This window comes from Malus domestica, chromosome 10 (genome assembly GCF_042453785.1).
Source record: "Malus domestica chromosome 10, GDT2T_hap1".
NCBI lineage: Eukaryota > Viridiplantae > Streptophyta > Magnoliopsida > Rosales > Rosaceae > Malus > Malus domestica.
Window position 1 is genome coordinate 3882612 of NC_091670.1, and position 14413 is coordinate 3897024.

The 14413-nt window shown below is 37.6% G+C and overlaps 4 protein-coding genes across 7 annotated transcripts; 2 read left to right on the plus strand and 2 right to left on the minus strand.

Moving 5' to 3' along the window:
- Window positions 1-378: 378 nt before the first annotated feature.
- LOC108174222 (large ribosomal subunit protein uL6m-like) lies at window positions 379-1647 on the plus strand. Its single transcript, XM_029109365.2, has 2 exons — window positions 379-493; window positions 839-1647. The coding sequence occupies exon 2, from the start codon at window positions 853-855 to the stop codon at window positions 1159-1161; it is 309 nt and encodes a 102-aa protein (XP_028965198.1). The 5' UTR covers window positions 379-493; window positions 839-852; the 3' UTR covers window positions 1162-1647.
- A 2495-nt stretch (window positions 1648-4142) lies between these two features.
- On the plus strand, window positions 4143-7514 carry LOC103444666 (NAC domain-containing protein 82-like). 4 transcript variants are annotated; one of them, XM_008383615.4, is made up of 6 exons: window positions 4162-4344; window positions 4543-4729; window positions 5044-5350; window positions 5447-5724; window positions 5968-6363; window positions 6939-7514. In XM_008383615.4, exons 3-6 carry the CDS (start codon window positions 5188-5190, stop codon window positions 7251-7253), a joined length of 1152 nt encoding a protein of 383 aa, XP_008381837.2. In that variant the 5' UTR covers window positions 4162-4344; window positions 4543-4729; window positions 5044-5187; the 3' UTR covers window positions 7254-7514. The 4 variants fall into 4 exon arrangements, with proteins under 4 accessions (XP_008381838.2, XP_008381837.2, XP_017190291.2 ...); XM_008383616.3 differs by lacking the exon at window positions 4543-4729 and having other exon boundaries at window positions 4143-4344; XM_017334802.3 differs by lacking the exon at window positions 4543-4729 and having other exon boundaries at window positions 4196-4339.
- Window positions 7515-8916: 1402 nt separating this feature from the next.
- On the minus strand, window positions 8917-10191 carry LOC103444708 (citrate-binding protein-like). Its single transcript, XM_008383660.4, has 2 exons — window positions 9821-10191; window positions 8917-9492 (listed from the first exon to the last, which is right to left on the minus strand). Exons 1-2 carry the CDS (start codon window positions 10100-10102, stop codon window positions 9109-9111), a joined length of 666 nt encoding a protein of 221 aa, XP_008381882.1. The 5' UTR covers window positions 10103-10191; the 3' UTR covers window positions 8917-9108.
- A 1264-nt stretch (window positions 10192-11455) lies between these two features.
- LOC103444668 (proteasome subunit beta type-5) lies at window positions 11456-14398 on the minus strand. Its single transcript, XM_070806791.1, has 8 exons — window positions 14228-14398; window positions 13946-14084; window positions 13698-13827; window positions 13307-13413; window positions 12893-13027; window positions 12713-12816; window positions 11872-11972; window positions 11456-11764 (listed from the first exon to the last, which is right to left on the minus strand). Exons 2-8 carry the CDS (start codon window positions 14060-14062, stop codon window positions 11646-11648), a joined length of 813 nt encoding a protein of 270 aa, XP_070662892.1. The 5' UTR covers window positions 14063-14084; window positions 14228-14398; the 3' UTR covers window positions 11456-11645.
- Between the last annotated feature and the right edge of the window lie 15 nt (window positions 14399-14413).

A 14413-nucleotide genomic window follows, 5' to 3' on the forward strand; every position in this document is an offset into this window, starting at 1 on the left:
ATATATTGATTTTTTTTCACGTGTTTGTATCATGTTATCGAGTAGTGCACGATTTTGCTAAGTCTAATTCTAATAGTCGCACTTAAATATCTCAGATTCTCAACGTGACAATAACTATACATGGTATAGTAATGTAAATTTTATGATTTCATACCAATTACCACAAATGTACGGGAGTTCATAAGAAAAAGAGTGTAAAAGGTCAAAAAAAAAAAGTGCGGGAATCACTCGGTTACCGCATTGGATCAGCGCTTCAACAATTTGATAATTAGCCCAATGAAGTATGCTGAAAATATTGGGCTTTAGGTCCGATCCAGAGAACAAACATTGGGCTTTGAATCAACAATGCAGTCCAATTTATTTCACATCCCCAACCAAGTTTCGATTTTACACTCAAAGCGTCTCCTCCTCCTCTGAACCCATTAAAACTTCCGCCTTCCGCCTTACGCCTTCCGCCGACTGCCGCACTCTAAGGGGCTCTGCAGCTAATAGGGTATGCCTAAGACCTCTTACTGGTTGCAATAATCTCCAGTTGTTTACTCTCTCTCTCTCTCTCTCTCTCTCTCTCTCTCTACATATATAAACACATTTATACATACATAAAGAAACAAACATGCATATACTCATTTGCTGGATTTTTAGTGCTCGGTGAGATTGAGGAAATTTTGGGTCCATCAAAATTTTGAATTTTTATAATATTTTCTGGGTTTTTTATTTTGTTTTCCAGTTTTTTGTATTGGAACGTGGATGTTGCTTGCATGTGGTTTGAAATGTGAATTTAATTAGCTCAATTTGATAACAGTAAGACGAAATGATTACTGGGTTTGGGTGTTTTCAGGAGCATCTATTCAAATGGAAGCCAAATTTTTTCGATTTCTTAAGATTGTGGGTGTGGGTTACAAGGCCCGAGCGGAAGCCGAAGGACGCATGTTGTATCTGAAATTGGGTTACAGTCATGAGGTTGAATTGACCGTTCCTCCTGCTGTTCGGGTTTTCTGCTTCAAGAACAATGTAGTTTGCTGCACCGGAATTGATAAAGATAGGGTGCACCAGTTTGCTGCCGCTGTTCGTAGTTGTAAGCCACCCGAGGTCTACAAGGGAAAGGGTATAATGTATGTCGACGAAGTTATTAAGAAGAAGCAAGGAAAGAAGTCTAAGTGATTGGATATCTCAAACCTTATGCTGGAAATTGGTAATCTTCTCCATTTGCTTTCTGGTTGTAATCAAAAGATTCTAGTGGCTTGGGATTCTCTTTCAAACTATCCTCATTTAGGTTTCTTTGTCTGTACTTTTGCGGCTTTCCTGACTTTGCACTTTGGATGTCCGGTTTCACCTACCTGCTAAACCACAGCGGAGATGAATTAAACCTCACGGCACACTAAATTTAGATGTTTCTGATGATTTATTCTTGGACAGGACTAGCCTATGAGATCATAGAATCATGCCTTCAAAATCGCATGTCAATGCTTTAGTTGTCACTGAACTGATAAGAAATGAGGTAGGTGAAGGTCTAATTGTATACTGTGAGAAAGGAATAATTGTTGTACTGTGGTAATGTACACATTCTGAACATGTTGAAAACTTTGAAGTTACAATTTGCCTTATAAATTTGTTTCATCATTCGTGGAACAGTTACTTTTTGACTCATTATGAGTTTGCCATGTAAAAGGACACAACACGCGTCCTCATTTTGATCGGAACTTTGCTTGAAACTCCAGAGGTTCCATTTAGTTAGCATCAATACTTCGATAATTGTCCAGTACACTTTTGGGATTACTTGGAACTGAACTCTAGGTAAAGATAGATTCGATAATATTGAAATATTTGGCAGTGGCCATTTCTGGTTTTGCTATGTTTGCTTGCAATTTTATATTCTCATTTGTTAGGCATTGGGTGATTTGCTTCCGAGATTGAAAGTGATGACTTATTTGGTTCTGGAAATGATTTAAGTGGCTGATTAAATTTTGCGGTGTATATGGAAGATGCTGTGTATGTTTGTACTCGTTCGAGCTGGGATTTGCATTTGAGGATTTATATTGTGCTTATCTTTGCAGCTGTTTTCAGTGATCTAAAAGAAGTGTTATGATTCTTGCTTTAATGTTTGTTTGATGGTCTCACATATATTGCATGTTCCATTTTCTTATCAAACGTAGTAGTAGAATGTTTTTACATTGAACTGGCTACCGATGCTAGGCTCCGGTTGATACCTGCACCTGTTTCAAAAGCTAATGCACTCCAAATTTTAATTGTTTGATGCTTTGTGATTATTTTTGAACATGGTGTTTCTAGGATTGAGGGAAAATATTTTTTTAGAATCGTGTTGAGGCCCAATGAGATAAGGCTTGGTTGTTGTCGTTGTTGTTGTATGCCGAGGCCTATATAAGATGGAGGGGAATACCTAAAGAAGGCTAAGCAAAAATGTAAGAATACAAACCCTTATCTCTCTTATCCCTAGATTATTCTCTACCTCTTATATATTGTCAAAGACATCAGAGCAGCTAGGCCGGTGCCACACATATACCCTTTGATTCTTGTTTTCTTCTTGTATTTAGGTGAAAGAACCTCCAAACCTTAGACACCTAAGAAACGAGGTGGAAACCCTACAACCTCCTGGTTTTCTTACTCAAAACTAGGGCTGCAACTTGGGTTGGGCCAATCTGAATCTGTCCATACCCAAGCCGATTTCAAACCAATCGGGCAGGTTAGAATGAATGGGACAGGTTAAAAGGAAGTAAACACCCGCACAAACTCAACACGACTTCAACCAAATTATTTATTGGGTTGGGTCCAGTTGATGGTTTTCCCACCCATGTGGACCCAAACCTAACTCCATTTGTTGCCTGAATTGCTTATGCACATGTTACCCATCCATTTCTATTATATAAGCTAGTTACAAAGTTTCGAAGGGCTATACGTGATGTTTGTTGTTTGGTTTTCATTTGAACACTAAATGATAGTGTTTCTTTTACGTTTCTTTTGGTTAAAACTTTGGTATTCTTGTAATTTAGTTTCAAATTTGCATGTTTAGAAATTTGTCTCACGCTATTTGGTTTATCTTTTGTATGGTTGATAATGTGTAAAATTGAATTTTAAATGGTTTTTTTGGTTCAAAATTTGAGATCAGTTTATCTTATAAAATAATGTGTTATAAGATTGAACTTGATAAAGTTACACAAAATTGAACCTAACTTGAGTAAGGTCGGATCCAATTTAAACTCAAACCTGAATAAACCTGCATGAACCTTAACTCAACCCAAACTCGAATTAGGAATTTTGTTAGGAATGGGTTGACCATCTAACTCGTTCAACCAATTGCACTCTTACTTTAAACCATATCATCCACCATGTACCACTACTTGTTATCTTACCAGTTTTTTGTGTTAACAGGTTGAAAAGTTTATTTTTGTCTTTTGGTACTTTACCTATCTCTAAACTAACAGTTTCTTAATTCCCACTAATGTGAAATGAGGAATTTCGATGAGCGTGCAAACAACATATCTAAGCGCTTTGAGAAGTGGACAAAGATTCTCTTTCCTTTTTTTTTTCCTCTTTTTCCCTGTCATCCTTTTTGAACGCTCAAGATTTCATTTTTGTAAAGAGAGAGAAGAAAAAAAAAGTAGAGGAAAAGTGATGAAAAAAAAACTATGAGAGGTGGGGAGGGAAACGAAAACAAGAGGGGAGAGAACCCCCATCCTTGGAAAGCTGCCAACTTTGTGTTTGTCCCTACCGTCAAGTCTGTTAATTTTTTTTATCAAATTGGAAATTATTTTCTCCCTTTCTCATAGCGCAAATAATAAAAATAAAATGTGATGCATTAAGATGTGGTGTGAAGAAATTGACACACTCTAAAATGATTAAGAAACAAATTGAGAGTTGAATAGCCACTTGATATTACAATTTGGTATTATTTTTCTTCAGTTGTTAGAAAGAGATCATTAGTTCGAATCTTATGAACGCGTAAATGTATGATTGTATTAAAAAATAAAAAATTGAGAGTTGAGTAAGAAAATCGAAAGAAGATGCAAGTTGAGAGAGCATAGCATCTAGGTCTGGGCTGCATTTGGGCAGACGATTTTAAAGCCCATCTATATCTGGGTCAGGCCAGAATGTCGATAAAAACCCCGTTTCATTTACGTCAAAAAATAAAATAATAAAAAGAAACATTTTTGTCAGAGAATTCAAACCCCTAAACCCCATAAACCCCGATCATGGAGAACAAGTACCCCTGAACTCGCCCGAAGCAGCTCTCTCCTCCAGTTTGCGCTTCCACTCCTGCCCTCCCATTCCCGCCATCGACGCCGCTCCCCCCATTCCTTCCGCCGTCGCCAATTCCCCCATCGTAAGGTACGTTTCTCTCTCTTCGTTCACTGTTTACGTCGACCTCAGCATTTTCCTTTTCTTTTTAGGTTTTGATCATTTTGTTTTCGTTCTCTCGCCAAGCCCTGATGATTTCACCGTTAGGTTTTTCTCATCACGCTCTCTTTCTCTCTATGCTATGAAATGTCTTTCCTTTTTCTTAATTTAGGGTTTTTCTATCTGCAGTGTCCCGTACTGAGTATTTGGTAAATTCCGGATGTGAATGTGGAAAGATGATGAAAGTGGATTAAAGGACGTTGATTTTGCGGGCTAGGGTTCTGTTGGGTTTTAATTACCCTTGTCCGGATTTCGTGATCGTTTTTACTATTTGGGTTTAATTGTTTAAGATGATTCTGATGGTTTTATGATCTAGGTTTGATTTTTCCTTCTTTTTTTATTATTTAATTTTTTGTTGACAATTGTCGTGTCTAGTTTTTGTATAGGGTTCGTTATCTTAAATGTGAAATGTGTTGCTTTCATCGGTTCAATTTTAATGAGTTCATAGCCCGAATTATGTTTTCCAGATATCAAGTTCTGTTATGTTTTTTTTCCTCTAGTTTTCTGCTGCTTTTTCTGAGTGTGTGTGTGTGTCTAATAATGTTGGATAACAGGGGTGCATCCAATGTCTTTTGATCAACTACTACAAACAACCATCAATTATTCGATTGTTTTGTTTTATGCACCAAGGTATGCTCTCGTGTTTGCGGAAGATCTTGTTCCATCATTGGACTTGAGGGAGGGGCGCTGTTTTCTTCGCATTTTGTGATGAACTTCCACATTGGGAATTAAGGCTATTGTCAGATAGTTGAGAGTGTACATTTGTATTTTCTGATGGGGAAAGGGAAATCATCGTTGCCTCCTGGTTTTCGGTTTTGTCCAACTGATGTAGAGCTTGTACAATATTATTTGAAGAGGAAAGTAATGGGGAAAAGACTCCCTTATAACTTTGTTGCAGAGGTCGACATTCATAAGTATGCTCCTTGGGATCTTCCAGGTAATATGTCATTTTAACTTATCTTCTTTCTTGCCTTTCCTTGGGTTTCCTGCTTTGTGTTATGTAGTTTCTGACTGTTGTGCTTTTATTTTTCAGAAAAATCTAGCTGGCAAAGTGGAGATTTAAAATGGTACTTCTTTTGTCCTACAGAAAGGAAGTATCCAACTGGGGCTAGAGCGAAACGTACAACTGAACGTGGGTACTGGAAGGCCACGGGAAATGACAGATCTGTTCTTTACAATGGTGAAGTTGCAGGAAAGATAAAAACATTGATTTTTCATACAGGTCGAGCTCCAAAAGGAGAGCGAACAGACTGGGTTATGCATGAGTATAGGCTTGAATCTAAGGACCTAGCTAATCGTGGCGTGCCTCAGGTAAATGATACTTTTCCTCTCATAATTTTGTATTCTTCCTTGTTTTCTGTTAAATTAGTTTGGCACTCTGCAATGAGTTTGTAATATACTTTCCTTTTGTAAAGATTAGTTATTCTTGAATGTTTCAACCGATTAGAATTATTTTCTTGCTTCTGAATTGGTCTGTTAGTTTGTACAATTTGTTATACTGCTTTGGATGGCTAGTCGGTGTTGATTACTTTTTCTATCATTTTCATGTTACAGGAATCGTATGTGCTCTGTACCATTTTTCAAAAAGAAGGGCCAGGGCCAAAAAATGGTGCACAATATGGTGCGCCCCTTATGGAGGAAGACTGGAGTGATGATGAGGCTGAAAATTGTTCAGAAGCAGTCGCACATGCAAATATGCCTGAACCAAACCTTGTGCTGCCGAGTAACTACAATAGCACGTATTCCCATGAAAGTATACACATACGTTCTTCATCTGAATCGTGCATATCAGATGTTGTACCACTTTCTTGCCATGTTCCCCAACTGGTTTCCAGTAATCATGCTACAGTTGAGGAGCCTCATACTTCCAATGATGATGATATCCTGTCAATATTGGCTTGCTTCTCGGAAGAAAGCCCTTCCTTAATCAAAGAAAACGAAAAAAATGAGGTGCGTATTGCACCCATCTCTCCTCTCTAAACAGTTTATAACATTCATGATTTAGTTGTTAGTGGGACTGCCAATCATGATATGAATTTACATTTTTTGAGTGGTGGAATAGTCGCTACCATACAATTGAGGCAGGTTCATGTTGACACACTTTATGCTCATGCTATAGCTTTCCAATGCATTTGTAGTTTTCTTTTTTGCCTTTGCCACTGATGTCAATGAGCTTGTCGAAAGATACAAATTAGCCTTTTTATGTGGAAGCTGGAACCATGAAGTCAGTGTTAATAATTATAGTACAGATGTTATTTTTGTTGAAGCTAGAGTTTAAAATTGGATGGCGGGACTGTCGGAGTTTATAAATAGGTGGCGTAACTTGCAAAGTTGATGGTTTTGAATTTCGTTTTTGAAAATTTCATTGTATACTGGAGCATCTTGAATATCTTATATGCAAGCATCTGTATCTGTTTATAGAACGAATTTGAATTCCGCAAGTACATTAGTACAAATAAATTATCTTGCAAGTGTTCTTTCAACTTCTGAAGTATGTTAATGTAAAACTTCTTCATGATTTGCAGGAGCTTGGTAATGTTGTTCCTATCGGAAATGCTAGTGCTACACCTCACGTCGTTAGTAATGATATTTACGTCACTTTAGGAGATTTGGGCAAGGTGGCTAGAGTAGGTGAAGATGGATGTAGTTTCTCCAGTTTGCCTAATTCTGTCTGTGCTACGGGTCAAATGCCGCGAGGTGACGATGGGCAATATTTGGAGCTGGATGATCTTGGCGAACTATTTAATTACCATGATTCTACGCACACTCGGCCTCCTTCTATGTTCGGTGAGCCTCAAACTTTGCTGGGAGAGATGCCTTTTCAGGGTGAGACCAGTTGAATGTGTTTGATAACGTGAACTTCTGAAATTGTTACTGCCCTCCAGTCTTTCAGATCAAAACTTGTTAACCGGTTTCGCCAACTTGCAGAAGTTCACCTTATCAAACACAGCATTCGAGTTAATTCTGCAAATTCTTTTTCATTGTTAAAACACAACAGTTGTAAATCCTAATTCAGTAGTTTTGTGTTGGAACTTGGATTTGGATTGCGTCACCATTTTATATTAAAAAATTTACATGATACAGAAGAACTAATTCACTTATGTTATAACACGTGCATTATATATATATATATATATATATATATATTTTTTTTTTTTTAACAAACGATATTATATTTTTAGATATACACAAATTCTTACTCTCTCATTAACACGATTATGGTGTCTCACTTTATCTAATCTTGTCAACTAGGTTGAAGGAGCTATTAGTTTTGTTTGGGTGGCAAGGACTTTTTGGTCTTTAAAACTAGTTCTCACATTTGGCCATCTGAATCCACGAAAGTCACTCTAGCATGGGAAACAAAAAAACTATAACCTTGGCCAAAATTAAGTTGTCATTATAAACTCACAATTTCGTTATTGTATTCTTATATTTACTGTTGAAAATACCAAAGAGCCCATACCATATGAATAAAACTAAACGTTTTTCTCAACTTAGTTGACAGAATGGGCAAAGTGAAACACTAAAGAAGAGCACGGGGACAAAGTGAGACATAATAGAGTATAGGGAATGAAGAAAGTTTTTGTTTAGAGCAAATGTGCTCCATCATGTATTTGAGTTTTATTTCCCGCCGTAGTTTAAAATTTTGTAAAGTAAATATCACTTGTATAAAAGAACACATGGTTTGCGACAGATCAAAATCAAGAGTAAGATATGAAATAAGGTGAAGAAAAAAAGTTGGGATTGGAGCAACTAGAGCGATGGATACTAGTAAAAACAACTGGTTGTGCTTAATCTTATGGGAACAAAAATGTGCATTTCATTTTATTGGTCATAACAAATTGTATGCTCTATTAACAAAGAAAAATCAACCATGATTGTATGCCAGTTTTGGGTTTTTGTCTTTGACTATTTGTTTGCAGACTTGCTGGAGCGTGTACGTGCCACTTTTTCTTATTTGCCTAAGATTTTGCTTTATAGATTTCTCCTGCCGAAGGTTTAATGACACCGCTTTATATTCGTTTTTTATACAATGATGATATATAAAAGTGAGACAATTAATAAATTGATTTCAAATTCGTCATCCACGATTAGTGGCCACTTTGTATTCGTCAAAGTCTCAACTTTTCACAAATATTGTTGTAATTATGCTCCTAAAATAGCAATTTCATCTGCAATCATATTTTGAACATCAAGCTCCCCCTCCTCCTCCCTCAATGAATGTTACACAAAACTGGTCTCCCTCCCTTTTGAGATTTACCCCCTTACACAATATTGTAATATTGACCTCGAATGTTTTGTTGAGTTGCAATCTGTTGCACGTTCTGTTAAATTTATGGTTTTTGCTTACATTACATGTCACAAACGTGAATCCCATACTTTTGTTGGTCACTATTCCACAAAAGGAAAATGCTAGGGAGACTATCAGAGGCGGATTCATGAAGAGACCAGGATGGTCCCAGGCACATTTTGACATTTTTACTTGTGCTTATGAGGAGAGAATAAACAAGATTTCTTTTTCTTATTCTTTTTCTTGCACAAATACATGGTATTAAAGCTTGTAGTATATTTCTTTATTTACATGACAAATTTCTCGACCCAGTGCAACGCGCGGGCAAGAATAATTGTATAAAACTATTTTAGTATTTTGTACATCAAGCTCCCCCTTCTCTTCTCCCTCAATGGATATATATTTCATTTTTTGAAAAGTTTGATTCCTCTCCAACTTGATTGCATGTAGTTACTTGAACGAGATAAGGCTCCATAAACTCCATACTTGAAGTAAAAGGTTGCTCGGCCGTGATCTCTGGCGACAAACTTCCGTTTGCCGTCGATAAAAATTGTCACTTTCCCTGCAGCAACGTTGTGAATCACATTCAGCCTAACCCACTTATCGTAGATATTAGGGGCTACCACATTGTGAGCATAGTACTTCAAATCCCCATCATAGACCCTCAGTTGCAGAGCTGTCGCTTGTTTGGATGAACCAAATATCTGCATTATTGTGACCCCTGAGGTGCCTTGTGGGACAAGAAAATTGCCTTCAAATTGCCAAACCCCGGAAGTGTAGTCATGCCCCTACAACAAAGTCCACACATGAAATGAAATCAACTTCCCTAATATACAAGAAAGAAATTCAATGGGACTTGAAAAATGCTTTGTGGACAACCAAAAGTGCTTCTAACTATCTTTGACAGAACAACTTCGAAGAGCACTTTCAAATGGAGAGAATATAAGCCTAAATAGATCACAATATTGGACATTGATTGATGTTGTAATAAAGTGTTTCTGGGTCAAGATGTGTGCTTGTAATAAAAGCGCTTCGTACAAAAGCAGTTCCAAACGTGCAAAGGTCGGTATAAGCCTAGAAGTATAAGAGAAAGCGAGAGAGGACAAAGATACATACAGAAATTCTGATTTCGGAGCGTGGCCTGGTTGGATTGTGCTTTTGAAAGGGCTTGTCGTGGTTGTAGATCCAAAACTTTTCAACTCCATCTTTATTACCGTAACGCTCATGAGGAGACTTGTTATACGGCTTCTGCAACTTTCGATTTTGTGCAGTGAAATGCACAGGTGTGAATCCAGAAGTGGGATCAGCACAACAGAAATGTTGGGCTTCAACGAAGAAGATGATCTGTAGCAAAAACACAACCTTTTTGAAGTTACAAGAACTGATGATGCTTTTCATTTTTGTATGATAAAATCAAACGATGTGAATTGTAAGAATTTTATAGGTAAGATATATATGAGTCAAATGACAAACATCCATGTCCCCGTTGCTTAAATCTTATCGGATATAAAGGAGTTCTTCCCTTGAGAATGGGCAACTGCCTAACCTACATGCATTACTTTTTATTTTTATTTTTTAAACACTTGAGAAATTTTGCAACGAAGATTCTCGATGGACAAGACAACCATATTTTTGTCGCAATAGATATGGCGGATAAAGAGTGATGATATATAATTCATTACATACCAAATATCTTGGACAATTGATCGTATATTCCAAGGCACATTGATCGCTTTTTTAAGAACTTGTATCAAAATTTTAGAATCTCTCTGAATCTCTACTCTTGATAACTGGAGCCTATTAGCCCATATAAGCGCGCATTTCTGCTGTTACCCTTAGACATGCTTTAGAAGAACATTATATATCAAATAATTTAGGAATCGTTTGATAACTATTTTATTTTTAGTTGTTTAGTTTATGTTTTTTTTTTTCCTAAAAAGGGAGACAATTGGTGGCGAGCCATGGTTAACCACCTCTTCCGGGAGCCGGGAAGAGTCACAGAAGTATTTCACCTTCCTCCTGGCCACAAGTCTGGCTTCCAGCCTTGCAGCGGGTTTTGAACCCAAGACCAGTTTTTAAGACCACTAGCTCGTGGTTAGTTGTTTAGTTTATGTTGGATTTAATATTATAATAATTATTTAATATAAATATTTAGTTTAACAATTTGAATGAAAAACTAGTAGTTAAACTTCGTAATGTTCCATTGGTTTACATGCAAACCTGATATTAGTTATATCTCCGATATGAAATTCTATTCTCCGGGAGTCATATGCTTCTAATTTGATTAAGAGGAGTTGTATATGTTTTGCATACATTGCATTCATGTAAGCCTCAATTACGAAGTTTCATTAATTTTTTTAACAAGTTTACTCAATAATTTTGTTGTTGACGTTCAGTATAAATTTATCTTTATAACATTTTCATTGTTAGAATATATCACTGTTTGATATAATGTATCCTCTATTTCAAGTTCGTTATAACATTTTCTCTGTTCTTGAATCTCATTTGTTGAGTCCTAGTCCATCAAAAGGGCTTGTACGTCTGTCGGAGTCGCTAAGTATGGGAGGCCAATTGGATTAGATGAGAAACTCAAGGTTGATCTTGAGAGAGAGAGAGAGAGAGAGAGAGAGAGAGAGAGAGAGAGAGAGAGAGAGAGAGAGAGGGAGGTGGGTTTGAGATAAACCCAAGGGGATGCACACAATCTGCTGAACACAAACACCAACAGATGGAATAGCGGGAACAAAAAAACCGGACACGAATGTGATCAGCTGTCTAATTCAAATGAAATAACATCACCAACAAATTATATGAAATCCGCAATTGAATGTAATAATGATCAGAAGGTTGTGACGTCAACTTAGAAATCCTAATACAACAAACAGTTTCACATATAAACCCAGAATCGGCCATGAAATCCTACCGTTGGTATTCCCATTTTCCATCAGACTTCAACCATTTCTTGCTCAACAGAACCTGCCACTACAGGGTAATAGTGGTAGTGAAGTTCGCCAACATCGTCTCCGGACAGCTTCTTCCATCCGTTTGGCCCCACGTGATAGACTAATAAAAAACACCCCAGTTCAAAAACAAATAAAAGTCATGAATGTGCGCAGAGAGAGAGAGAGAGAGAGAGAGAGAGAGAGAGAGAGAGAGAGAGAGAGAGTTACCGCTTGCCACTCCCCCGCTGGCCCCATCACGGAATGTTGCATGATAGATAGCTCTTCTAGCCAACTCAGCAGCTTCTTCGACTGACATGTCATACCGGTACCTAGCATAATCAACTTGAGTTAGAAGAATGACGGGTGCATAACAAAGTATACAGAGAGTAAGATAATTCCTGCATACAAATAAAACTCAGCTATACTGACGAAATTGCAAGTGGCCAGAACTCAGAGAAAACTTTAATATATTTGATACAATAGATGATGAAAGAAGGGAATGCCTAGGCAATTTTTGATAAGGCAAGACGGAATGCCATAATCAATGGCATTGAAAGACAATTTCAATTTCTGATAAGGTAAACAACAAGCATGGCTGTGCTTGTGCTACAACCATAACATCAGGGCAAGGGGCTTAAATGATTCCCATATGCCAGTTATCCTGATTACTAATTGAACCTCTACCAAAAGCAAAGCAAAGGAAAAGCATAGTGGGCCAGTGCATAAGGGAAGCAAATTTCAAGTAGACAAGTTACATCTCCCACCTTCGCAACTCCTTCCAAATCTATTTTCAAATTCATTTTATTTCAAACTTTTCTTCTCAAACAGCGAGGATGTTCAAAGTAAGGAAACGTGTACATTTTACACTACCACTTGCCTGTGATTCGTATCTATAACCAAAATCCTAAACACTTGCTTGTGATTATTATGTAGAGAAATCCTATGCACTTGCTATTCTTGTGTTAAATACTTAATAAAGACAACTAGAAAAGACAATGCAGAAAAAATGGTTCAACATCATTGCACCAATAGACAAACAAAACTAAAGGGGTGAAAGTGAAGCACACACCCATTATCCAGAACACCATAAGCGTAAGGCGAGCCCGAACCAACAGAAAACCTCATTCCTTTCAAACGGCCTCCCTCACTGTCAACATAATACAGTCCAGGACCCTGCACTCCAACAAGGATACACATTACATGAGTATAAATGACAAAATTTCATGTGACATGATTTGTATCTTCTTACTGTTTCGTCCCAGCCAGCAATCATGGTCCCAACAGAGAGACCCATTCCGCGGTAAGAGTACAAAATATTTGCCAACAGCTTCGATGCTCCAGTAACAGAAATTCTGCGCTTATTTGCTAACTCATGAAGCCGACACTGATTTTTACAAAACAATTGGTTGTTAGTATAACTCGAATTAAACAAGACAATTGTTATCCCCTTTGTAAGTGAACATAAATATGACACCACTACACTACAATACAATTCCCGTCGTGATAAGTTTCTCAATCATATTGATGATCCAAGTCCTCGTACAAGCAACATGAAAGTATACGGAGCATAGAATAGATACAAGTCCAGACCTTCGAAAAGAATTATAGATGACAAGTCTAAAGTTGTAAACTTCAAATTAAGAAAACACAATAAATGCATTACCTTAATCCCCAAATTTCTGTGCCAAAACTGGCAGTCAGCAGCTCCTCCAGCCATTGTACCGAGCATGTACGGATTGATTTCAATAATCTTCTTCACAGATTGTGACGCTGAAAAGATAAGGAAGAAGATTGTAAATGTGAACCCAAGTTCCGTATACAAAGATAAGATCCATCGGTATGCAGACATGACAGACACAATAGGACACCTACACTAACATGACAAGGTACACTGGTATGCAGACATAAAATATCCACTCTGGGAATATGCCAATTCGATTAATAGAGCACTTCATCAAAATCACTCGAAAACTTAAATCATCACAAACACTTGATGGCACAAAGCAAAGCATACAATTATGTCATAATATATGTGATAAAGCAATGCATCTTACAGATATAGCCTCCCATTGAAGCTCGAGAATCGGCAGCAACCATGACTCCATCCTTGAAGATGAATGCAAGCGTGGTTGTCCCCTTTGCAGGCTTCACCATCTGGATAGCTTCCTTCTGAAATCCATCAAACTGAAACAGCAGAAGAATAAAAAAACACACAAACAAAAATCAGCCAAAAATTCTACCACACAGAGGAGACTAGGAACCACGACGGAAAAGAGAGCACTAAAAACATATGGAAACTCACATCATTGGTAGTGGGAACCTCGAAAGACGGAGGACCGGAAACGCCGTCGAGAAACCCACTGCTCTCGCCGAAGAGATGCGGCGCGTGTGATTCGAGACCGCTAGTGTCAAGCTTCATAGCTAGCTCTTAAAGTCCACCTCTGAGAAGCACAAAATTCAGATGAAAAATTAAATTGATGATCGTGTTCCAGGATAAACCCTAGAAATCGAAAACTTGTTTGATTTCATAGACTGGGTGATGTAAATCGAAAATATTGGGAGAAATTAGGGGTTGTTAAAATACCTTGGAGATTGATGATTGCGCACAGACGAAGAACAAGAAGTCGAGATGAAGAACGGAGAGTGAGATCGAGCTGAAGAAGGAATGCCGAGTGTTTTCTTGTGCTGGAGGAAAAGAAAGAGACGAGTTGGAGGCAATGGTGGCCTTTGCATTGGGCTATATAGAACCAAAATTAAATGGGCTTTTAGT